This window comes from Haliotis asinina, chromosome 12 (assembly GCF_037392515.1).
Source record: "Haliotis asinina isolate JCU_RB_2024 chromosome 12, JCU_Hal_asi_v2, whole genome shotgun sequence".
NCBI classification, from domain to species: Eukaryota; Metazoa; Mollusca; class Gastropoda; order Lepetellida; family Haliotidae; genus Haliotis; species Haliotis asinina.
Genome location: NC_090291.1, coordinates 44,326,398 through 44,353,999, shown reverse-complemented (window position 1 = coordinate 44,353,999; position 27,602 = coordinate 44,326,398). Strand labels below are relative to the sequence as shown.

At 38.8% G+C, this 27,602-nt stretch overlaps 1 protein-coding gene across 1 annotated transcript in view; it reads right to left on the bottom strand.

The window, feature by feature from the left end:
• Positions 1-1,412: 1,412 nt before the first annotated feature.
• Positions 1,413-27,602, bottom strand: part of LOC137258939 (Y+L amino acid transporter 2-like) — a 46,629-nt gene continuing 20,439 nt past the window's right edge. The window contains exons 4-12 of the mRNA XM_067796637.1: positions 22,637-22,762; positions 21,159-21,258; positions 20,261-20,305; positions 17,763-17,886; positions 14,569-14,672; positions 13,050-13,146; positions 12,125-12,274; positions 11,056-11,233; positions 1,413-5,243 (exon numbers count right to left, since the gene is read on the bottom strand). Coding sequence (XP_067652738.1) covers positions 5,146-5,243; positions 11,056-11,233; positions 12,125-12,274; positions 13,050-13,146; positions 14,569-14,672; positions 17,763-17,886; positions 20,261-20,305; positions 21,159-21,258; positions 22,637-22,762 — 1,022 coding nt within the window. The 3' untranslated portion in view covers positions 1,413-5,145. The remainder of the gene's footprint in view (positions 5,244-11,055; positions 11,234-12,124; positions 12,275-13,049; positions 13,147-14,568; positions 14,673-17,762; positions 17,887-20,260; positions 20,306-21,158; positions 21,259-22,636; positions 22,763-27,602) is intronic.

Here is a 27,602-nt window from a genome sequence, read left to right as displayed (position 1 = left end):
TTCCCACCATCTAAACAATTATGAATCATAAAAAAATATATTGTGAACAACATTACCTGAATTTCAAAGGCTACAAACATATACAATTTGATTTGTCGATTTGAGCAAACAATGTTTGATTGTTGTAAATTGAGAAGATGCTGTTGATTATGCTATCCCTGAAAACATGATAATGCTTGTGAACTCTAAAAAGCACTCATTCTTAGTCTATTTAAAAAAATCTGTTTTGGTCAAACCTATTTCAGAACTATGAAAGAATATTTGCATTCAAACAACACACCCCCCAAATCTGTTGTATATTCTATATTATATTTTGTTACCCATTTTGATAAAGATACTTAATTTTTTTACAGTTTTGATAAATTTTGGTGACACATCCTTCCTTGGAGACATTGTTTACACAAAGCCTCTTTATAATAAATGACCAGCCCCTTATATCAGCGTAAAATAAATAGAGTTAAGATTTTAAGTGACTCGTGTATGTAAAGCGTAAGAAATTAATCTTGCCTTCTCTGCAGTCACCTGAAGATAAGCTGACATGTCAATCTCAGAACATGAAGAATATCTAAGACTGCACAGAGACAAAAACAGGGTTACAGCAGGGTTTAGCGTGAGTGAGGGAGTTTGGTTTAATGCTACTGTCAATCTGATATCAACCTGAAGTAATGCTGATGTACAGTGATGACTGTGATGGTGAAACCAGAACAGAGGCAAAGGATCATGCACAATATTTATGCTGAGGTAGCCAGGTGGTTAAAGCATTTGTCCACCACACCAAAGGCCTGGGTTTGATTTCCCACATAGGTACGATCAGTGAATCCCATTTCTGGTGTCCCCCACTGTAATATTGTATGGAGATTGCTACGTGGTGTAAAACTAAACCCACACACTCACTCAATAATAACACTAGGATCCTGGTAAGCCAAGGGATGCAACTCTGTGACTACTGGGTCACCTATGCTCTGACTAGCTATTTATCTCCATTAATGCCCTGTGAAGGTTCAATGGGTTCATGTTTATTGTTTTGTGATGGATGTCAGATATGTTGAGAAATTCAACCACCAGTAAACCTTGGCTTATAATTCATGTGAAAATATGGAAATTAATTTTTTCTACAGGTAACACTTCAGTGGCTTTACAATCCACTAATGGAATAGAGAGCACTGATAAAAATAATACAAGGACACCATATTAATACAAGGCTGACACAAGGTATATGTACCTTTACAAGTCATCTGTACAGATGTACCAATACAAGGTATACTATTAGTTGTATGCTTCAGCGGTAATACATCCTGATGTATGACTCTTAAATCACTACCATTCCATGGAGAAAACCATAGGCATGGATATCACTTATTTATGTCAACACCAGATACGTTCATACAAAAAAACTGGCATAACTGTATTCATTTTTCTTTTTTGCATTAATAATAAAAAAATGATGTACACAAGAAAAATGTCTTTTACATATTGACATACAAGAAAAGTATATGATAGGTTTTATATTATCACCTGTCAATGCCCATGTTTCATCACTAAACACATACAGCACTCAATATTTAATAACTATACATTTGAAATAATTGGCAATATGCATGCAACATAGAACATCATGTTAATTAACAGGTATCACTATCAAATACTACCTGTCTTCTGTGATGAATCCTGACATCATGTGACAGAAAGGCAGCACTAAGTGCCACTGATTAGTTTGTTTGTTCCTGACAATACGCACTGATGGTTAGAATAACAATAAACTCTACACTGAACATTCCAATAAATATTAAAATCAACAATCTTGTTAAGGGAACTCTCTCGTTAGCTTCAACACCAAACCTGAAACCCTTTCATCCAGGTTTACAAAGCTGATAAAATGAGTGTACCATTGTAAATCAATCATGGGGAAAAAAGGAAATTTTGTTTTAATTCTATTGTTAGCATGTCCATTCTAAGTTTATTGAAAGGCAGTGCATGATAACGAAAAAACAAACCAATACAATTAATAGTGTGAACTAAACATACATTTATTTCAATTACTCGTAGAACTTTCTCTTTTATATTTTTTGGCAAATATCCAAATGAAGAAATTAAGTCTGAAATATTAGAACACAAAAATCAAATTCTGTAGCTCACTTAAACTTTTCAATAAATTTTAAAAGTTAGAATTCACTTCTCTCACATAACATAAATGTCAAATAAAGGTTTCCTAACAACATAAAGAAAGTTACAATACAGATTAATACCATATAAGTTACACATTCATAAAGTTCATATTTTAATATTGTGATTTTTAAACATTTTTCAATAAATGATAAAAAACATCTTAGCTAAAAAGAGCCAGATAATACTTCACCGGTTATCTGTCATATGTGTTGGTTTTGTAACATAAAGGCTCTAAAACAACACTTATCTTAACATTTTGAGGTTATATAGTGAGACATTTACCCCTGAAGTGAAGCAATCCCGTAAGTACTGGCAGTGTTGACAAGAAACATAACTTGGTGAAATTAGAATCGAACTACAGTTACAAGTACCTGGCACTCTCAAGGGAGACAACTCTGCAACACCTTCAACAACTTAATTGTTCATGCCTGACATTCAGTAATCAAAAACAAGTTAAATATTTATTCACAGAAAAATGTAAAAGAAAATCTCAACCCTTGTATGTGATTTAATGGAGATTAGAATCCAGTGGAGACAAAATACATCCAATCACCTTACCCTTCAGTGTTTGCATGCTTAACACAAAATATCTCAAAAACACACATGCATTTTTAAAATGGGCAATTCATTAAAAACAAGAGAGTTACAAGACTCATTACATGTTTGAGACAGGTGAGTTTGTCCCACTTGTGAGCGTAACTAACAACAAAACAAGATCTGCAGTGGAAATACAGGTTTTCGATGACTGAAAGTGGAAACATTTAAATCTTGTAACAAAAAAAAACATAGCAACAGCAAAGTCTTGGTCTAGATTTTCCAAGCTTTCTTAGTGCTAAGATAGTCGTAAGTTAATGTTAATATATAGGACTTACGACTATCTTAGTGCAAAGAGATCTTCGAAAATCTAGGCCCTGGTTCTGATGTCATCTTGTACGTATTTTGAACACAGCTGAAACTTAACTACATAAATACTTCAAGTTACCTGGACTCAAGATGGACATAGAAAGATGACTAAAGAATGGTGAGTTTGACCGATCCATTTGACAAAACCATGTTAAACTCAACATTCTTCAGAAATTGCTATTTTGTGTTGGATAAATATCAGTTTTGTGAAATCTATCAACGAGAAAATGTTTTTCTAGCACATTTTAGGTATAAAGTCGAGAATATGTTTGAATTTCCAATTCCCTCGAACAACATTTCCTGAGAAAGATAATAAAATATCCCAAATATTCAAGTTTGTGTTAAGTAATAGGTCTACCATATTTACGTGTGCGTATCACAATAATTGTTTACACAAGCCAACATAAAACAAACAATAAATGTGCTATAGTCATGAACACCTGTCTCTGTCTCAATGTTGATCTATTGGCAATGCATTACTATGAAATAAGGTAGCTGGCCATAAGTGAGTCATCATTAGTGAAAGTTCCATAGACTTACACATTAATTAACTGTTACAAGAATAATTTTCAGAAATGGAGTAGAAGTCATTTTATTTTTATAGTTTGCAAACATTTTGGTAATCATTTTCGTGTCATTAATTTGCTTTCATCTTTCTGTTGATTATTTTCAAATGACATCTGATTAAGCCCCTTCAATACAACTTAATTTTCATCTATCTTGTACATAGAATAGTATGTCTAACACATGTTGTTTAATAGTTGCAGTTTTCTTAATAATCATCAGAAAATTGAATGGAAATTATGTAAGGTGATTTCCAAACTGGTAGATATGTATTGAAAGCAATTCAACAGAAACTAAATTTATGAAAATCATTCTTGAAAGAGATAATTAATATGCAAATCTATATGAATTTCACTAATGATGTACTCACTTATGGTCAACTACTGTAGATTGTATACACATACATGAGTACTGTACACCTAGTGTATACATACCTGTATACCATCTCAAACTGTCTCCAATCAGATTAAACCCAATGAATGTTGAGAGCATTGTAGATTGTTTGAACTGCTGATTTTCCAAATGTTCTTTTACATCAAAGAGATGATATACCATCTGGGAGTACTGATTACTGATGCATGGTTTGATGGGACAGCAAAATCTTTCCCAACTTTCTCATTAAAACTGTAATGGAGCTGACTTTGGTCACAGGTATGCATTAACATGCATTCCTATTAGCAATACAGAATATGACATTTAAGCTGCCTATGGGACCAGTCATTATTTCAGGTGGTCTGAGTATTTTTTGTGTGGTTTTTATCAGTAAAATGCTGAAAATAATGCCCCTCCCCTCTTGCTGGCCATATTTAGGATGACCCTTATATTCTTGGAATTTTCTGAAGACCTTCCTGGAAGAAACGATATGCAAAAGCTCTATGACTGGGACAGGTAACCACTATAACCAGGACGGGTGGGTAATGAGTTGGGCTTCGGTACCGTCTCATACCCTGACCTGATATTATCATGTGACTATAATGTTAAACAATGTAATATGTTATTCTCTAATGATTGAAATGAATCGTCTTTGAAGATTTAGACACAATTTACAGTTACCTGTTTTGAATGTAATACATGGATAAGACATTGAGATGGATAAGACATTAAAAAACTCAAAAATTTTCAAAAGAAGGTAACTACCTTGAGGAAAACAAAATGCCTGTTTTCCAAAAGCGCATACATCCTGTTTACAGTAAAAGATAATTTCAGTAATGGTTTTTTTTAAACTGCAAAGTACTAAATCAAATAATGAAAGTTGTTTTTTTCTGAAAGATTTCCTATCAGATAACCTACATTTTCAAATTATACTGAGTGGCGCTTAACATTATAATCTAAGTATATGTTCTTTTACATGACCTTTCCTTCAAGATTGTCATACATCTTTGTGACCCACCCCTGATTATTTCTGACAGAACGCACCCTATGATAAATGACTGGTCCCTAACACTAAATTGTCCATTACCATTGAGCATACATATAGGCAGTTTATTAAGCATGATGATTGCAAGAGACAAGTCACTCTATGTGGTACACTTTTTCTGTGTCTGTATCGTCACTCTCCCTTTCTTCGGACACCACAAGGAACAGCTTCTGCGCAAGTTGTGTTATTTTTTCTGAAAAATATAATATAGAACTCTAAAGTTGTAATGAATAATACTCACACACCAAACTAAGTGTTTATACCATTGGCCTTCAATTTTGCTTTGCTTAAAAACTGCGACAGTTGAATATACGTGGTCAGAGAATTTTGGTTTTTAAATTGTAACATAGAGATTCAAACTGACAGTTGTAAATGAAAAAAAAGTTCTGACAACATATCTCCACAGTAACTGACTGTTTTTGGTTAGAGTTAAGATTTCTATAGGTATGAATACATTTCCTATTCCTTAGGGTGACTGAACCTTGTAGTTGTTTCATTTTGCCAAACTTCCTCAGTGAGTCACTCAGTTCTTAAAGTCAACTTAACTCATTTTGTAATTTTAATTTTTTCTTTAAGGTCAGTGATGTAAACAAACCAAAAGCATATCTATGACTGACTGTCAACAAAAAGTATAAAAAAACAAACAAAATAAAATGATAAACATTCTGTACATATAATCTTTGTAACATAATCCCTTGTGAATAATATATATATAGGTCTCTTTGTTCTGAAGGAATTACAGGTCTTAAAGAAACCCCAAACAATGAATAAGGCCTCATTACTGTACAAATACAATGTTTTGGGGATACAGAGACAATGGAGACCAACATCAGTACCAACAGGTGAACTTTTCAATACCATTTTTGTTTAACTACCTAGCTACCTAGTGTATCATACCGTCCCTGATACAGTTGCTAGCAGGATCATGGACTAAACTGGGAGACCTGACAGACGGAGAACTAGTCTCCCGGACTGGTGATGCAAGGTTTTGTCCATCTCGGGACAATAAATACATCTCCTTGCCTGGTGATGTTGACAAGCGCCAGCTGTCAGTTACACGAAACAGAGTGTCACGATAAGAATGTCATTAATAACAGTCGACCTTCAATGACCTAACATTGTCTTAAAATGAGGGTATCAGTGAGAAACGTGAGAAAGCAACACAATACACATTACACGTGACCTATGTACAAAATATTCAGATGGCATGACAGCCGAATGGAAGACAATTCAATATTTACTAACAGAGCCTAATTTGATCCATTGCAGCAATGGAGTGAGTGAGTGAGTGAGTGAGTGAGTGAGTGCGTTAGTGAGTTAGTGAGTGAGGTTCTAGCATTTCTACAATTTAGTATGGTTTGTTTTCACACTGCACTCAGCAATATTTCAGCTGTATGGCAACAGTCAAATAATTGAGTCTTGACCAGACATTGCAGTGATCAACAACATAAGTATCGATCTACACAATGCAGATATAATGAAATGTGACAATCAACTCAGTCATTCTGACCACCCGATCCCATCAGTTGCCTCTTACAGCCATTTCAACAACAAGTATCACAGAGGTATGGCAATGTTAGAGCTTACAGGGGAGATGGTAACAGTGAGTGAGTGAGTGAGTGAGTGAGTGAGTGAGTGAGTGAGTGAAGTTTTTACGCCACTTATAGCATTATTCCAGCAATATCATGGCAGGGGACACCAGAAATGGCCTTCACCTACATGGATATTTAAAACCGCGTCTTCAGCGTGACAAGCAAATGCCCTACCTACAGAGCTATCTCACCACCCACCTATCTCACCACCCACCTATCTCACCACCCACCTATCTCATTCCATCTTATCTATGACAAAGTGACATGTAAGAATAAAAAAAAGAAGAAAATATTGGAACTGTATGTGACATGACATTTACTGCTTTTGCAACAGCTGCCCTGAACAATGTTGATAGTATGTGAGATCCAATTTCCCATTCTCATGATGCTGTCATGTCCTCACAGTCATAATATAATTCTCAAGTACTAGCATTCTCTCAGTTTATGAGCAGCTAAAGGTCTCACTGTCAAACAAATGGGATTGACTGGTTTCATGACCTTATTCACCATCATCATCGCTAAAAACACACTGGGGTTGGGGTGGGGGTCCTGCTGGGGATTAGGGTAGAATGTCCAGAGTGACACACATTTACAACACATAGTGAGCGAGCGAGCTTGGCTTCAGTCAGTTACAGTCACCCTCCGTCAGTATCACTGCAGTGTCAGACAGGTAAGGAATCGAACCCATGAACAGAACCAAAAGTGAACATTAGACTAACCTGCCCAACCTGTCAAATAAAATCTCACAAAAACATATATTAAAAAGTACACAAAACATGAAACCAATGCCCATTATTTTCAAAAGGTATCTACATATAATCTAAACCCATCATCCATGATGATCTCCTAAAAGATTCACCAAGCTAGTTTATGTTAATCACTTCCATTAAATATCCTTACAGAGACAAAATCAATAGCTGATGACAGTGCTAAAAGGAAACTATATGTAGGCGTGCGTGCATTCGTAACAGCTTGATAAGATCAGATATGAAACTATCTCAGTCAGAAACAGATGTTTTTAGTTTTTCACACTGGTGTTGTGTACTCTTATCTGAGATTTCAAATCTCAGTCAATTTTCCATTTTAAACTCTATTTCATTCCACACTGTGCTATGAAGGAGCCTGAATTGTTTTCAGTCTGAGGAATACAGTATACTAGGGTAATAACAAACACATTAACAACGAACTGGTGGACATTACGAACTGTCGTATGTGTCCTGACCAGTTGCTGTAAATGATGATTGAAAATGCCTGTAAAGGACTGTAATTGTACCAAATTTAATGATCCCATTGAGTTTGTTAGGACAGTAGTAAACAGATATGAGCCTTTTCCCTCATATACTTAGACAGCTAGACCGCTAGACCGCTAGAAACATTCCAAATATTTATCTTGACCAGCAATTTTTATAACAAAATTACCTTCCTCATAATAGGGATGAGGTGTGGTTCTGTGCACAGGGCTCATGTCACAAATCAGTTGAAGTTAAGCAACATTGGGCACAGAGAGTCCTTGGAAGAGTGACCATATCTGGCAGTTTGACTTGCTGAGAGATGAGTGGCCATATCTGGCAGTTTGACTTGCTGAGAGATGAGTGGCCATATCTGGCAGTTTGACTTGCTGAGAGATGAGTGACCATACTGGCAGTTTGACATGCTGAGAGATTCTTAGGGCTTCAGTCCTGCCCCACAATGAAGCACATGTGACGAATGTGGTCTCACCCCAGGCAAGTGTGTTTGTTCAAAACTGCCTCAGTTCACCCAGCAGAAAATGGGTATTTGGTGGGATAACATTCTAGCACCTCACAGGCAGCATGGGTTATTCAGGGTACTTATAATCTCATTGTGTGCTTTGAGTTAGATATGAAGCCTGGACACATTCAGCATTATTATAAGGGGGCAGTAAGTTATAGAGGTGCCATTTTGGATTCTGGGGTAGAATTTCTCAAACTTTTCTGTGGAAGGAGGTACATATTATTTCCCCGATATCCAGATTGTCAAACCAACAATTTATAGTTGTTGTATAAGGTGTGGACAAATTCATCAGCAAAAGGAACCAGCATACCAGTTGTAAGTTTGTTTATTATTTTATACCACACTCAGCAATATTCCAACTATATGATGGTTGTGTTAATAATCAAGTTTGGACCAGCCAATCCACTGATCAACAGCGCCGATCTATGTAAGTGGAATATGGTCACATCAGTCTACCTCTTAGGGCACACACTGATCTACATAATTTGGAACTGAGAACAGGTCATATAAACCTAGTCAGCAAGTATGACTGTCCAATCCCGATCCAATTCTGATCCATAGCTTCACCTCTTCAGGAAGGGCAGTTTGCGGGTCACTACAACTGAGGTGTTCAGGGCTGTATGTCACTTCACCCAGCAAATCCATCACAAAGGAGGGCCGAGATATTCATCTGGGGATTCTCGTTAAATGTTTGTGGACACATACACAGGGTGGAAGGGACCATAACACCATGGAAGCTAGGACACTGTCAAGGGGTCTGAGAAATAGAATCGGTGATGGTCATGGTGAAACTGATCCGAGATCCTACCTACCTACCCAATGCCTGGGATATTAATTATACTCATGGTTTTACCAATCACCTCTTAACCCACTGTAACAGCTTCATCCCTACCTTTTGTATCTTATCCCAGCTTATGATAATGTTGTCCCAGCTTATGATAATGTTATCCCAGCTTTTGTGTACCATTAGACTATCAGCCACTCACTTCTATCACTTAACCACCTAATCCACTGTAACACCACCATATCCACTTCTGTAGATTTCATTCTCTTTGAGTGAGTGAGTGAGCGAGTTAAGCGTTACGTCGCACTCAGCAATATTCCAGCCATATGACAATCCAGAGACCAATAACATGAGCATCGATCTGCGCAATTCGGAACTGATGACAATTGTGTCAACCAAGTCAGCAAGCCTGACCACCTGATCCCATTAGTTGCCTCTTACGACAAGCATAGTCACCTTATATGGCAAGCATGGATTGCTGAAGGCCTATTCTACCCTGGACCTTCACGTGTCTCATTCTGTTTCATCTTATAAAGCATCATTTATTGGATATACAATAAAATCACTCTGGCTTCATGTACATAACTAGTGTATATATCCTGTAAGACTGTTAGTTAGTATTCACTTGACGAAGGTGCAAGGATTGACCCAGAAATGTTGTGCATACATATAGAAGTTGACATCCATATCATCTTGTCATATTCTAAAGCTAAATGCATACTTCTTTACTGGAATTTGTTTCATGTAAGTAATTCTTGTTGTGGAGTGATTCACAACTTTATATAAGTATGAGAATATATTATATTCTCCAACTTTATATAAGTATGAGAATATATTATATTCTCCAGAAGTACAAGAATTTGAGGACTGATTGTCTTACAAGGGCATATGTCCAGAGAGTAATATGTTCTTGCACTTCACAGAGCATTTCTGGGCTATCATCTCTAGAAATGACTCAACTGTAACTCACTTCTATATTTTTTTATGTGCCATAAAATGGATCGTGTCAGCTCATTTTGTTGGGGTGAAATGATCTGTTTCAGTCACTTATGTTTATCATTTTGACAATGACAAGGTAGTTTTGCCAGTTATAGAAGCAGGGTGATAAAAAAGTTGGAATCTTGAAAAGATTAAAAAAAGGACTTGGAATATATGGAAAGTGAAGTTACTAAATAGTTCATGAGGTCAGGCTGCTACAGATACAAGTTATCACTGGGTCATGGCTTAGTTTAGGTTCTGAATGGAGAAGTGACACAACTTTACACACAAACGTGACAGCTTACATGTGTGAGCCACTCATGGTCCTATGTCCAACTGCTGTCAAAATTTCGCTTCGCCCAATCAAAATCGGCATCCTGGTAACAATGTGGCAACTATTGAGCAACTATCAAGCAGACTTTGAGCAACTATCAAGCAGATTTTGAGCAACTACTACATTGATTTTGAGTGACAACAATGCAGATTTAGGATGACTGCAGAATGTGTAGAAATTGTGTACTGTCACCTGGGCAGGGACAGATATTTTCCACATCTGTTCATATTTCTAATCAATGTGCACAAGCAGTTTGCTACAATCCACATGCACTTGTCTGTGAAGCAGGTAAAGGGAAACTTCTTGTAGCTCATTTTGATCCATCTTGACTGGGTGCTGCCATTTTGATTCAAACGCAAGTGATATGAGAGATGGAAGCTGATTGGCCAATGGGAGGGACATGACACATACATAGCTTGCTGATTGTATGAATGACCCCAGATCAGCAAAGGTAGGACGTTTAGAGTCTGTTAACTCTGCCATGGGATGATTGTACAAATATCAACTTGTGATGGCTGACTAAGGTTTCTTTGACAAGTAACTCATGAGGTGAAGTACTACTTACGAACAAAAGTGTTGAAAGACTTGGGTTTACTCTTCCACTTGACACCGATTAGGTATACAGGAATTCCAGAACACACGATTAGGACTCCCATCCCTGTGTCCCGAGGTGCAGCGTAGAGTGGCACAATCAGCAAGAAGACTACAGCCACCAAAAATATAACAGGAATAATCACGGGGAACTGAAAAATGAAGGACAATATATTGATAAGATATATCTCTAACATGACAAACACAAAACAATGTCAGCCAACACAATACAAATAATCACAACTGGATACAGAATGAATGTTATTTTATGCCACCAGCACAGACATTTTACCATTAGGCCAGGCCACTTCTATTTCTTGTTTTACATATTCACCTGTCATAATTTTAATGAAAAAAATATTGTAATATTGTAATCTGAATGTAAATCAAATAATACAGTCCCTTTTTTCAAAATAAAGATTTATCAATTTCGAACATTTCTTTGGGACTGGCAAATTATTATAAGGAGAGCAGGAGGTGTGTGGATGCAAAAAACTTCCCCAAAAAGTTTGGGAGGAGGATTTGGAGTCTTCTGTCTCAAAGTAAGTGATCTACAGTAATATTCATTTATAACGAACTCAAAAGGACTGTTGTTTTCAGTTTGTTGTAAGCGAAATTCGTTCTAAGCGATTCGGGAATGTTCAGGAATATTCGGAAATTACCAAGAATCGTCACCACGCCACTGGTTTCAGACAAGATCATGTTCACACAGAAAATAAAATAAGACAAAACCAACGAACATGTGATTGTCATGGATCGTTCATTTCATCATCGATCATGTATTTTATTATGCATCTTTAACAAAATCGGTAAATTGTTATCAATAACTAATTTATTCAGAGATTAAGTGTTAGTCTCTTAGGAGACATCCTGAAATGACTGGCCAAACTTTCTCAAGCAAACGATCAGTCCATAACTCAGACCTGAAAGGTATGGATCGGGACAATTATCGGATGCCAGCATAGCATCTGGTAACACAAAAAACAGGGCAGACAGTTTTGTCTTCAAGCTGTTATAGGTAATACAGGTACACAAAATCTCACCTTAATGGGTCTCGGCAGATTTGGTTTAGTTTTGCGGAGATACAACATCCCTAAGATAGATGCCCCAACAGACAGCCACTGGACGAAGCTGAGATAATTGATGAGGGCATACACATCACTGGACACCAGCATCAAGATTGACATGCAACCCTGTAACCATGACGACAATTACTATCAGAATGACGAACATTGTAACCATTGCAAAAATCATTAATATCAGAATGACAAACACTGTAACCATGACAACAATCACTACTATCAGAATGACAAACACTGTAACCATGACAACAATAATTACTATCAGAATGACAAACACTGTAACCATGACAACAATAATTACTATCAGAATGACAAACACTGTAACCATGACAACAATAATTACTATCAGAATGACAAACACTGTAACCATGACAACAATAATTACTATCAGAATGACAAGCACTGTAACCATGACAACTATCATTATTATGCGCTGCTTTTAACAATATTCCAGCAATATCACAGCAGTGACCACCAGAAATGGTTTCACACATAATACCTATGTGGGGAATTTGGGCCTTCGGCGTGACAAAGGCTACCCCACCAGCACCCACAAATACTGAGTGGGGTTGGTTTAATGCCAGTTACAACAGTATTCCAGTGGTATCCAAGCTTGTCAGTTAGACATGGGTTGACTAAGAGATGCAGGACTCAGTTGTGTATCACCTTGAGACATGGTCCTGACAAACCAAGAAACCTAATTAGACATACGAGATTCAAACCCAGACCTGACTCTGCTCAGCAAAATGTGGCACCCCAGTCAACTGTGCCACCTGTGTCTGACTCACACATCAGAAGGCCTGTTTGTATCCACTGTCAAACCTACTAATAACACATAATTTCCAGTTATATTTGGAAAGACAAAAATGATGTGCTTGATAATTACCGTAAAAAACATTGCAGGTAGAGGAGTGAAATGATTCACGTTGATCATAGCTAGGAAGTCTGGTAAATGCCCCTCACGAGCCCCAACAAAAAACATTCTGAAAAACAAAAATATAAAATAACCTGAACATCTGTTCGAGACAATGTAAAAGACTGAATAGAGAACAAAATTAAACTACCCTTCAGCAATATTTCAGTTTTATTACAAGGTTTAATTGAAAATGGTTTCAACCAGCAACAGTCTAAAAACAACACTGCAAGGCTTGAATCACAAAATGTGAACTCTAGAAAACAGGACCTGCTGAAGTAAGTTAAAAAATCCCAATATGCTCCCAGCAGATCTAAATGTGCTAAAAGTAATGAAATAGGAGTGGAAGGTTTGCTCATGTACAATCATGGATTTGTCAGCTATATCACCGATGAATACACACAGAATATCAAGTGCACTGGGTTACACGCAGCAGCAGATCATTAAGTATCACAGACCAGACTATTTAACTTCTACCATCAGTGTGTGAAATAGTTTCCAAACTTTGCTAGCGAGTCCGGCTAGCTATGTCTAAAAGTGACTGGCTCGCAAAATAATTCACTAGCCCGAAATTTGAATGTAGACCTGGGTTTCATCAATAAGCTGTTAATATAATGAACGTTTATCAGGCCATAATCTTGCATGATTTAAAAGTGTGTCATAACATAACAAGTTGGAGAGAGTGATATATCAGGGATGGCAACAGGTGAAAGTGATTTCCGTGGAAAATCAGCTGGGGTTCTGTGGTAGGGTCCAAGGTCCAGGGTCAATTGATTTGCATTGAAATCTGCAGATTTCCATGGATTTGTGGAAAAACTGTCGTCCCTGCTTTATAAAGTTCTTAATTTGTCCAAAATTTCCTTGAAGTCATTTCCACCTGAATATATTCCTCACTTCTTCATCAATATCACTGACTGACGGTCCTTGATCACGGGTCAAACTTTTCACCATATTGTTGACCAAAGTGGTCCCATCGCGTGTTAGCTTACAAAGCAGTTAGGAAAGTGGAAGTACAGCTTTGTTTACCGATTTTATAACTGATGTGGCAACTTGGTGTTGACAAGTGGTACCTTACCCCCTTTAAATATTTTTGCCTAGGATTAGATGAATCTCAAGATCGACTGATCTACATTTAAATCCATAGAAAATTGCCATCCCTGGACTTATTTACAAAATGACCCCATGAAAATACCAAGCCAGTCAGATCAACAACTATGGAAACTTACCAGCCCGACTGGACTTTTACTGGCCAGTAGATAGCAGACCAGTGTCTATTTGACCACCATGAGACTACAGTGTTACAATTGCTGAAAATCTGGTATTCTTAAATTCTGTGTTTGCTATTTACTTATGTTTGTTGAGCAGTTACCATAGTAACCACAAGGTAACCTCAGCCTATGTATGTGGTTCCCTGTTCACTCATGCAACACAAATTGCAACTCACTCAAGCATTCACTCACCACGGTTCAAAGGTTAAGCGATGCTTTCCTACCTTCCGGAAGTGAAGAGCAGTCCATTCACACCTCCAAATGTGGAAAGTGCCACAAACACTGGCATTATCCAGGCCATGACACCAAACAGGCGATCTCCAAATGTCTGGAAAACACAAAAGACTGCATTAAAAGGTGAGGTGAGGTGAGGTGAGGTGAGGTGAGGTGAGGTGAGGTGATTCGTGAGGTGAGGTGAGGTGATTCGTGAGGTGAGGTTAGGTGAGACAAGGAGAGGGGAGGTGAGGCAGGGTGAGGTGAGGTGGGTTAAGATGAAGCACGGTGTGTCAAGGCGAGAGGTGTGGCAAGAAGAAGTGAGGTGAGGCAAGGTGTCGTGAAATGTGGTTTGCTGAGGTGACACGAGATGAGGGGTGTGTTGAGCTGGGGTGAGGAGAGGCAAGGTGAGGCAAGGTCAGAAGAGACTTAATGTTAACTCCATGTTGTTGCACTCACATAGCGATGAGCATGCACGTGCTTGTGTATGGCCGTTTATACCAGTCCATATTGACCATAACACCCCACTCAAAACACCTGAACCAGAGCTGCTAATACTTGTTTTATTATCTCAGTGAAAATTCCAGGCAGAGAACAAGCAGCATGTTAAAATGACTTTTGCTACGACAAACATGGGACACTGGAAAACCCATTCAGTGAAGGAAGAACACTGAATCTGAAACTATTTTCACACTAAATGAGTGTTCTACTTTATACCATCTGAAGCCATCCTCTTTATCCAAGGATTACATTTCACCAAAAATAAACTCGCTGACATCTAGTAAATAATGTCATTACGACAAGATACAGAGTTTCTATCATAATTTCAAACAATTAATACATTTCGATAGCATGATCATAATCTGTTTATACCAAGCACCATATATCTAATCTCATACCTGAATGACCCAAAGCAAACTCAGTTCTATGCTTCAGTGTAAATCATGACCACACACACCAGCTGCGTCGGACCAGTACAAATGTGTCCTTTAGTCAGCTTACTTCAACCATATCTCAATATTCACAACTCGGTCACCTGGTAAATATGGCCCCTCAGTGCAAATATTCTGGACAGAAATAGTTAGGGATACAGTCGAACCCCGTTTACTCGGACCCCACATATCCGGAAACCCAGCCTTCCAGACGATTTTTATGTGAAACGAAACTTACGTTCATTAATTGTACTCGCTTAACTGTGCCCAGCGTTTCCGGACCTGGATGGCGAATTTTCAAACTACAGATTTCCATTGAAAAATGATCCGGTTATCCGGACAGAGAGATGTGTGCAACCTGCATGTGTATGTGTCATGTGTGAAGCTCCACACGCTACATGATTACGTCCAAGACAACCTGACAAATGTAACCTGCGTTCCACCTTGCATGTATTATCAGTACACTAATATGTTATGATGATTTGCTTTCATTACTATTGACTGTTGACTTATTGATATACGTACATGAATTCTTTTTCGCTTTCACTGAAATTTTCATGTTTTGCTTGTTTGATCCAGTTAACCGGACATCTCGCTATCCGCATCATTTTCGAGTGAAACCAAAATGCTCAGATAAAAGGGGTTCGACTGTATTTCTAAATTTTGAAATTATGAATAATTATGTACTTATTCACTAGCATACTGATAAAATATCAGTCATAAAAATACCAACATCCCTAACTTATTTTGCTCAGTATATGTATGAAGATTTGATTAACATCAGCTTGGAGTCATTTACATATGGATTTGACAAATTCAGACAAAGATAACAATACTGATAACAGTGATGATGATATCTACTTTCCATCAGTCCTTATCATCTTTATCATCACAATGATGCTTATCATCATTATCATCACAATGATGCGTATAATCTTTATCATCACAATGATCCTTATCATCTTTATCATCACAATGATACTTATCATCTTTATCATCACAATGATCCTTATCATCTTTATCATCACAATGATGCTTATCATCTTTATCATCACAATGATCCTTATCATCTTTATCATCACAATGATGCTTATCATCTTTATCAACACGATGCTTATCATCTTTATCATCACAATGATGCTTATCATCTTTATCATCACAATGATGCTTATCATCTTTATCATCACAATGATGCTAGCATGTGGAAACAGAAATTCAGCAAAAGCTGGGACGTTGTTTTATGGTAGTCATATTACATTGGCATCACTTCCTCCTGTTTGGCAGTGGGGTAGCCTTGTGGTTAAAGAGTTTGCTCATCACGCTGAAGACCTGGTTCGATTCCCCTTATGGATACAATGTGTGAAGCCCATTTCTGTTGCATTCGGCTGTGATATTGCTGGAATACATGTTTACATGTAACTGACTTTTCCGGCTGACACTTTGGTCTGATATCAGCAATAATCAGAGTCCGAGTTACAGCACAAAGAAGGATTACGTCAGGACTGAAAGTTCAGTGTGGTCTGTTTGATGGTAAGGAGCAAGAAAATCACTGCGTTTTCACACTCAATCCATCAGATGCAATTTCTACATAAACAACCACTTCTGCATAAACATGTGCTTGGGTACAGTCTTATGATGAGTAAGGGGCAGTTTATTTATCAAAGTGGCAGACCAGTAACTGAAATCTGGGGAATCGCCTAAAGTTTAAACAGTCAAGCCAATCAATTCACCTCTTTCAGCACACAACAGTCAGCTGGTGACTTGCTCCACCAACACAAAGTGTACTTTGTGAAGATGCTCAGTTTGAACTGATCTCTACTGGCAAAGTATGCAGGTTGTAAAAATTGATTTCATGACAAGACTAGTTGGTGGTTTTACTAATATACTCGCAAATCAATCACTGGAAAGTCTGACCTGTAATATTGTTTTTCAATCTGTTTGTTGTTTTATACTTCACTGAGCAATATTCCAGCCAGTGAGCCTGACAACCCAATCCTGTCAGTCACCTCCTAAGACAAACATCAACCAGACAATCTAGTGATCAACAGCATCAATCTGTGTAACTGCTATATGATCACGTGAGGCTACCAAGTCTCCATCCCATCCCATTAGTCGCCCCTTTCGATAACCATGAGCTGCTGAAAACTTATTCTAACCCAGATCTTCATGGGTTATCTTGACCTAGTAATCAAGCAACAAACATACCAGTCAATGTATATTCAGAAAACAAGTAAACTGACAAACAATGTTTCATTCTTGTACAGTCTACTCACCACAGCAACAGCATTAGACACTAAGATATCTCCCGGTGAAATGACAGCGAAGTATGCCACGTTGGCCATCACATAAACCACCGTTACTAGGGGAATTGAGATGTAGATAGCCCGTGGAAGGTTTCTGAAATATAACCATGAATAGATTGAAAAGCATGCAAACAAACCCCCACTCAACAGCACTGTTATAAAAAAGAGTAAAATAGATACACTGGGTGAGTGAGTGAGTGAGTTTGGTTTTATGCCATTCGTAGCAATATTCAAGCAATTTCATGGCAAGGGCCCCACACATTGTACCAGTGTGGGGAATCAAACCCAAAGCGTAGGCAGGACGAGTGAGCGCTTTATCCACCAGGCTACCCTACTGCCCTTCAAGTAGAAACATGATTTCGACAATATTATTACTGGAGGAGGTGGACCTATGTGTTTGCTTGCACAGTTTATGGTAAAGCAAGGAACACTTTTAATCGTACTTGCAGCTCAATTTCACAAAAAATATATTTGTAATGATGATGATGATTTGTAAGTGCACAGATTCACAACGTGACACTCGTGCAAAAAATTTAGTGTCACGTGTGTGTTTTTGTGTGCATAGGTATACGTCCATCCTGCATTATAAACTCACACGCAAAAGAAACGCAAGTCTGACATGTAGCATCACTGTATTTCTTTTTCAACAGTTAAGTATACAAATACGAGTGGAGTCAGATGTACAGAAATTTGAGCAAACACAGTTGATTGGTATCCATACTCAATAAGGTCTTTACAATTTGTGTCAGCAATTGCATTTTCCGATTTCGATCATTTGAATTACGTCATTCAATACCTGGTGTGCCCACCATTAGCATGGATCACTGCCACACATCTCCTGTACATAGAGTTGATCAGACGATTTGTGAAGGCCCTTGGGATCATTCTGCACACTTCCAGTGCAGCTGTACGCAGGTCATCAGCAGTTGCAGGCGCTGGTTGCACTTGGTGGAGACGCCTCTGAATCTCATCCCACAAGTGCTTGATGGGGTTAAGGTCAGGGCTAAGGGCCGGCCATTGCATGACGTTTATGTTGTGCTGTTGAAGAAAGGCCATGGTAAGTCTTGCAACATGCGGACGAGCATTATCTTGCTGGAAAATGTGATTCCGATGTCGGGCAAAAAATGGAGCAACATGAGGTCTGATGACTTGGTCAATGTAACGCTGAGCTGTGATGCCGCATCCTCGACCCTGACCCACATTCTGGAAGCACATTGGTCCAAGCCTAGCATTAAGTCCAATTCCGGCCCAAATCATGACACTAGGACCACCCCATGCATCCCTTTCCAACACGTTTCGGTCAGCAAAACGCTCTCGTTGACGTCTCCTAACCCTGACCCGTCCATCTGCATATGACACACAAAAGCGACTCTCATCAGAGAAGATCACACGTCTCCACTCACGCTGACACCAATTTTGATGACCCTGTGCCCATTGAAGTCGTGCTTGTCTATGGTGTGGTCGGAGTATTGGACGACGTGCTGGTCGGCGACATCGTAGGTTGGTGGCGCGCAGCTGTCGGATAACGGTGTCACGGTTGATGCGTTGATTATGTGTCCCGACAGTATCCCGAGCAGTTTGGCTTGCTGTTAAGAAAGGATCACGCTGGTGTTGCCGTGTCATGAGACGATCTTGCCTAGGGGTCGTGACCCTTGGTCGGCCACTTCGTTGATGGTCATTGGTTGACTGTGTTGTGTTATAGTGATGCTGGAGACGGTAGATTGTCGTTATGTTGACGTTAAAGTGCCGAGCAATGTGTTGGACAGACTCTCCAGCGTCTAAACGTCCGATAGCCTGATTCCTCTCATGTTGGTTTAGTCGCGTCATTGTTGAACAATGAAGGATATGCCAAAGTTCTTGGCGGTTTTTATACCCACTACGGGTAGTGAAAAATCGTGCATATTCAATTCCACGTGGGAAGTGTGCATCATGTCCACATCTTCATTTGAGTGGTGCATTTTGGCGATTCGTTTTCGTCTTGTTGTGATCACATTGATCTTATAAAATGATACAGAAAATGTTCCAAGCATCGCCAAGCATCACTATGTACCAAAGGTATTATGAAATTAGGGGTCCAAATTTGGTTCTTCAGTTCAGATAGAAACTTGCGTTTCTTTTGCGTGTGAGTATATATATTTACTGTAACAAAAAATGTCCACACAAGTGTGAAAATGAGTAAATCTATAAAGTCAGAGAGACTGATTAATCAGGAATCAATTATAGCCTTGTCACAATGTCCAGATTAACAAACCAAGTGTTGATTGAGTTTGCTCTAAACATGTTTAGTCCAAAGCTGGTTTGTCAAACAAGGCTTCCAGACTAATGGGGGGACTATGGAAGTTCAAGAGTATCTTAGGCTGACCAGTGTATAACATAAACTTTAGTTGTACTTGAAGACTGAGTATGCCATGGGTCTGTATTTCGATAAAACAAATAATAATTAATAATAATAAATGTTTCAAACTCACTTAAAAGGATCTATCATTTCTTCTGTAACAAAGTTGAGAAAATTCCTGTGGACGAAAAACAAATTATTTGTCAGTAAGGCTACCATTCTCACAACAACTGCCTATCCTTTAGGAATAAGGACATGCAGCAGTTTTCCCAGCAGCCTTGTGAGTGAGTGGCTATGGCTTTATGCCATTTTAAGCACTGTACCAGTACCCTGGGGACACCATAAATGGGTTTCAACAGCAACATTCTGAAAGACTACATTCAAGCATGATCTGCGGAATGATTTAACATTTCCCAGGCTGTTTGATTTCATTTGAGACTGATGAACTGCTCACTAACACAAAACTTAATAATTGCAACAAAACCAAATTTTGTACAGTCACATGAATTCGACAAAGAACCTCAGATGATTTGTCTCCGAATTTTGGACTCCCGACAAAAATATAAGTTGTTCAGCAAATGATCGTTAATTTGTTGTCACTTTTTGCTATTTTGTACAAGGGGATGGAGGATAAGGGATGGGGGTGTCACTTGCTGGTAGAACAACCTGGCAATCAATTAACAGTCTTGGACTGTGAAATTTCAATTACACACGTGCAACTCACACGCCTGGTTGCAATATCATGATGCGATATTTCTTACACCTTTGTCAAGCAAGAATGACAACCTATATCTAAACGTTGTATCGGTATATAATAAAGAAGCTGTTATACATAAAATACATTACATATCTGACTACCATATCGTTTCAATAAACGATGTCCCCACAATTTCATCTTTGCCCTCATAGATCTCCCATTCTGATTTCCATATAAAGCGTAAAAACCTTGAGTGTTTTTTTGCCCTGAAGCTGAAATTTTAACTTCAGAGCTATCAAAGCTATCAAAACTTGAACCCTTGAATGAAACTTACCATCCAGCATAAGCAAAGAGACCAGAGTAGAAAGCTAAAGATATATCTCCCACGCTGTTAGACGAGCCCTCAAAGCCTGTGTTCAGGTGTTCTGTATCACCTGCAACAAAACAGTACACGTGCAGTGTTTTCAATGACTTGGCCAATACTTTATACTACAATCAGGAACACAAAGACCGAGGGTAAGAGATGGAAGTTGAAACCAGATGATTTACATGATGAGTGAGTGAATGAGTGAGTGAGTGAGTGAGTGAGTGAGTGAGTGAGGAAGGGAGGGAGGGAGGGAGCGAGCGAGCGGGTTTGGCTTCATGCTGCTTTTAGCAATATTCAAGTAATATCATGCTGGGGGACACCAGAAATGGGCTTAACACACTGCACCAATGTGGGAAATCAAACCTGGGTCTTCGGTGTGACAAGCAAATGGTTTAACCATGAGGTCAATCCACATTTATCCCAGAGTATTAACACCACTAGGATATGATGACATACTTCAAGCAAGTCAGTAAGCATCTTGAACTCATCCTGCTAGTTGCCTCATATTAGCATGGGCTAAGCTCAACCCAGATCTTCACTGAGGCAGACAAGCATGGGGTGCTGAAGGCAAATTCTAATCCACATCTCTAATGGGAGATGGTTTAATGACTGAGTCTCAAGTTCTTTCATTGTGTTCATCAGGGCTTTCAGTGTACAAGTTATGAACCAGACTGCCAGGTACATGTATTGTGAACTTGAAATATATAAAATATGTTCTTCTCCATTACGATACAAAATATTGTGATTTAAATACAACTTGAACATTCACAATCATGTGTATAGTGCTAGAATCCATCAGCATGATGCTTCACAGAATCAACAAATCTAAAACTCCCTATACAACTATGTTTAGGGCTTTGTTGAATATATATATGAATGTTACTTGGATTGGGAAAAACATGTTTCAACTGCTGGTCCATGCTAAGCAGCAGTCACCATCTTGCAGACTGCAACAAAACAGTACATGTGCAGTGTTTTCAATGACTTGGCCAATACTTTATTTGTTGTAAACACTACAATCAGGAACACAAAGACCGAGGGTAAGAGATGGAAGTTGAAACCAGATGATTTACATGAGTGAGTGAGTGAGTGAGTGAGTGAGTGAGTGAGGAAGGGAGGGAGGGAGGGAGGGAGCGGGTTTGGCTTCATGCTGCTTTTAGCAATATTCAAGTAATATCATGCTGGGGGACACCAGAAATGGGCTTAACACACTGCACCAATGTGGGAAATCAAACCTGGGTCTTCGGTGTGACAAGCAAATGACCAATTGCTGATTCATTTCCATATACACTGGACACCAACATGATCACTGCGTCAGGACGTTTGTGGATCGCAGTACCCAGGTACACTTATTATCATTATGTTGCCAGTGATGATGACTAGGCACCAAACAACAGAACCATGACGATGACGGTGTCAGGATATGTGTGTATCGTTGTACCTACCTAGACTTATCATTACGATGCCAGCGATGGTTATGATGACCAAGGCAAGAAGCTTGGCTATTGTGAACAGGTCCTGGATCCTCGTGGCTGATTTCACACTGGCCATGTTCACAAATGTCAGAATACCTGTAAAAATACAACACTGATTACATCAGGCCATTTACATATGAGTGTTGTTAGATTTTCGCAGCACTTAGCAATATTCTAGCTAATGTCGGCGGTCTGTAAATAATTAATCTGAACCAGACATGCTAGTGATCAACAGAATGATCAACGATCTCCACAAATGGGAACCGATGTGCCTCTTATGAAAAGCATGGGTTACTGAAGGCCAGTATTCTAACCCGGACTTTCACGGGTCATTTACATATGAAGATTTGATATACATTTGTAACAGTACCAAATTATTATGGATCTTATGATACAGAACTACAACATCTCGGTGTAAATGATTTTAGAAGAATCACTGCTGACTATCGATGTGTCCTAAGATCTTGACACTGGGGTCAACATCGTTGGAAAGATTAATGATTCTGTTGTTCTGTGATGTCTGAATTCATGTAGTGGAATATAAGATCTAATGTTTGTGTCTTCTTGCTGTCAGAAAGACTTGAAATCAATTGACCTGTCAGCTACATATGTTTTTGATAATTGCCTTTTCAAGATATGACATTTGTCTTCAAAGGCCTATTACAAAACACATACCAAAAACTAGTAAAAGTGTTAATTTATTGTAAATGAGATCACAAACTTAAGTAATGTTTTTTTTATTGAATTTTTCAATGAGTGAGTTTTTAAGCGAGTTTTGAGTGAGTGAGTGTCGGAATGAAGGATAAGCAGTATAAATAACGTTTCTCAACTTCAGTGATTAAACACAGGACAGTTCCAATCAGTAAAAACCTGGTGCCCAAAGACAGGACAAGTATACTATCACTTAAAGCTTCGAGATCTTCATCTCAACAAGTAAACATTCTATTGGTTACACCGAATGACGTAAAGATCCCACCTTGCATTTCTTCAAACATACAATATCGAACACAAACACCCACACAATGACACCGCAGTACAAAACTTTGTCTCAGAGAACTACTTGACTTTCAAATGAGAGGGCTATTGTACCACATGAACGGACATTCCTTCTGTTTCTATGAGCCGTTCCAATGAATAGCATTAATAAAATCAATGGCAATGTTACAGATAGTCGGGCAATCAGAGCCAGGCTCTGCAGGTTATCCCTGCACATCCACATCATTACGAGCTGAGACAATACAATGTTTGACTTGTTTGTTTGACTTGTTTGATGGAAACCTTGGCCCAAGAAAGCAAACATCTCGAAAACTGTTCCTGAAGGAAATTATTGACTGAATAATCACGAAAGAATGTCATTTTTTCACAAAAATGTAACAAATAACATGAATCTGAGAGGTTCCTATTCAAGTCAGAAGTACAGAAATAACTGCAGTCACACTCACAGTGTACCCTCTGTCTGAACTATTTCTGGCATCAAAATATGGTACCATTTATATGGTATTGCATGAACCAATTTTAAATACACTTCAGGAGTAAAATGTTGGCTCTCAAACACTGGCTTTATCTTTCATAATAAAAAGGGCTACACTTCTGTTCCGTCAGGATGTTTAAAGGTGTGACTTGTCACTTTAAAGGTAGTGTTCCCCCTAGGCACATTTAGCAGGGCGCAGCGCCCTGCCCTTTGAGTTTTGCACCCTGCCCTTTTTATTTTGCTCCCTGCCCTTTTTTGCCTCTGTCGCAGTCGTTTACTATGATGAGCATTTTGCAGATTTGAAATGCTTTCTTCAAATTCTGATCTTAAAATCCAAACTGAGAAGACTAAAAACGAACTTTAGAATTGAAATTGTAAGACAATTTGACTTCTTATACATTTTGTAGTTTTTTAAATAATCCTCACCAGCATGCCCTTTGAGGTTATGAAGTGCCCTTTTCCATGAATTTACCCTGCCCTTTCTGAGTCCTACGGGGAACACTAAAAGGGTATGCGTTGCATTTTCTGTATACCCAAAAATGTGTTATTCTGACAACTTGCTGTGATAATTTTGTGTTGGAACAAATCCTAAAATAAGTTAAACAGGATAGGATAAATACATTCTGGTTGATGGACGTGACTACAAGGAGTGGATGGCGAGACTCAATGACCGTTGATTGCATGCTATCATACTCTGGACAAATGGATTAGTGTTCACAAAAATCATGGGATTTTCTGGTCTGGATAGAAATATTTACAGGTTTTTGTCATAGAGCTGAATTAATTGCTAGTGGCATGAAACCAATAAGGAAATCTGAAAAAATCTACATACTTTACTTTTCTGAACACTTCTCCTGATGAGTCATTAAAAGTCAGCAGGTCTACAAAACCATATTGCAATATATATTTTATTTTGGATTACACTTTCCTAGTAAAGCACAGAACCTTGTACTTCTGTTGGGTAGAGTCCAATCAGGAATTTGAACCCACACCCTCAGAGCCAGCACACAAAGTCATCCACCTAACCCATTCAACCACCACAGCTGCCACAAAATGAAGTCGGAAAACTGGTAGCCTAGATTGCAGTCTTTGTGTACACCTCTGACAAGTGTATATTGGCATGGCTCCCATGGCCGAAAGACGAAAGCCATAAAAACAATATTATCACAACATATAACTCCCGTGACTTGGTTTCAGAACTTCAGTGTTTGCAATAAACACAGCTGTTGGTATTCTTTGTGGGCTGAACACACCTTACAATACAATTGATTAATCAAGAACCTCAGCAAAATATTTCTGTAAGTTGACAGGTATCAAGGTTTGAGAGTATGTAAGTTATTCCAGATATATCATAGCGTGGCAGTTGAGCAGAAGTGTTTCAGGTCAGAGAGTGAGTCAGTAAGTCTGTCTGTCTGTCAGTCAGGAGAAAACTTGATGTATGAGTGAGTGGGTGGGTGGGTGGGTGAGTGAGTGAGGAAAGAATCTGGTGTGATTTTACTGGTATGTGAGTGAGTGAGTTATCATAGCGCATCAGCTGAAGTGTTTTAGGAGAGAATGTGGTGTGTGGTTGTATGAGTAAGTGAGTGACTAAGTTATTCAAATACTATCGTACAGTGACAGCTGAGAAGTGGTGCTGGAAGAGAGCCCACAGTGTATATGCTGTAAGTGTGAGTGAATGTGTTCATGAGTTCATGAGTTCATGAGTGAGATGGATCTAACACCACCCTGATCGGTATTCTGAAGTAACTGAAGTGCTGGAAGAGCGCCAACAGAGTATCTGATGTATAGCTAGCTTGGTAATCATGAGTCAGCCCTGTGATGTGAATTAATAACCACATATAGGCATCTGGTCGCACACCTATTTTCACATTAGTTTTACGTCACAATCAGCAATACTCCAGCTATATGGTGGCGGTCTGTAAATGATTATGCCTGGACCAGACAATCCAGTGACCATCAGCATGAAAATGTATCTATACAGTTGTGATACGATGAATATCGGATCCCGTTAGTCACCTCTCACGACAAGCATGGGTTGCTGAAGATCAATTCCAACTCAGGTTCAAAACATGGCTATATATATATGTTACACTGGTTATATTTCACCATATGGATAACACATACACATATGAGTAAGGACACAACTTCACAAAAAACATCAGAATTTGTTTTTGTCTGTTTGCTTGGATCATGTGCCTGGAGTCAGAGTGAGACAATGAGCGAATTTAGCTTCACACTTCTTTCAGCAATATAATCGTCAAGACATTAGAAACGGGCTTTATACATTGTACCCAAGAGGGGAATCGAACCTTCGGCATGACAAGTGACTACTCTAACCACTATGCTACCCCTTCACATCTCTTTCCATCTCCTGAAGGTGTGAGAGCTGCAGTGTTGTATATTAGTGCATGACACTTACATGCAGCGCTGGACTCTGACACCAAGTGATTGACCCTGTGAAAGGATACCATGCGCCACGTCAGCCATAACCATCTTGTCAGGTGTCAGCCATGAAGCCTTCCATCTATTAAAAGATATTCCAGGCATGGCCCTTCCTTTCTCCATCGATGGAGTTGCACTGTTTGACCTTCATGCATTATTCCTATCAATGATGAAACAAATCTTCAGATTCTTGTCATGTCTGTGTCTCAGTCTTTGAGTCTCCAGATGCATTAAAGGGGGTAAATTTACGGATCCCAGTTTCACACAGCATTTCAGAGTATAGCCTAACTCAAATGAGGAAGGAACAACAAACTCCAGAATACTGTCTTCAACACACCGCACCCCCTTTTGATACTGACAGTAGTCCACATTGAAGTTCATGGTTTGCACTGAAACAATCCCCCACCCCCACCCTCACCCCCAGCCCCATCCGCTCCCAATCTTCAGGAGACCTGTGAAGATTGCAGGGTAGAATAGGCCTTCAGCAACCCATGCTTGCCATAAAAGACGACTAAGCTTGTCATAAGAGGCGACTAAAGGGATTGGATGGTCAGGCTCGCTGACTTGGATGACATCGGTTCCCAATTGTGCAGATCGATGCTCATGTTGTTCATCACTTGATTGTCTGGTCCAGACTCGATTACTTACAGACCGCCTTCATATACCTGGAATATTGCTGAGTAAAAACTAAACTCGCTCACTCACTCAAAATTCCTGGATCCGCCTATGAACATGATAGTGTCTGTTTAATTGATAGTTGAGAAACAGCAGATTGTTGAGTACCGGGTATTCATTGTTGTCTACCATACTGACTGAGTTAAAGATTTTGCACTTCATTGATATCTCATTTGGTTGATTGGTGTGTTGTTTAATGGTACACTCAGATATTCTCCAGCTATATGGCAGTGGTCCCTAAACAATCGAATCTGAAGCAGACAATCCAGTGAACAACAGCATGAGCACAGTTCTACCCAATGGGTACATCATGACGTGTGAACCAATGCAGCGAGTGACCACCAGCTT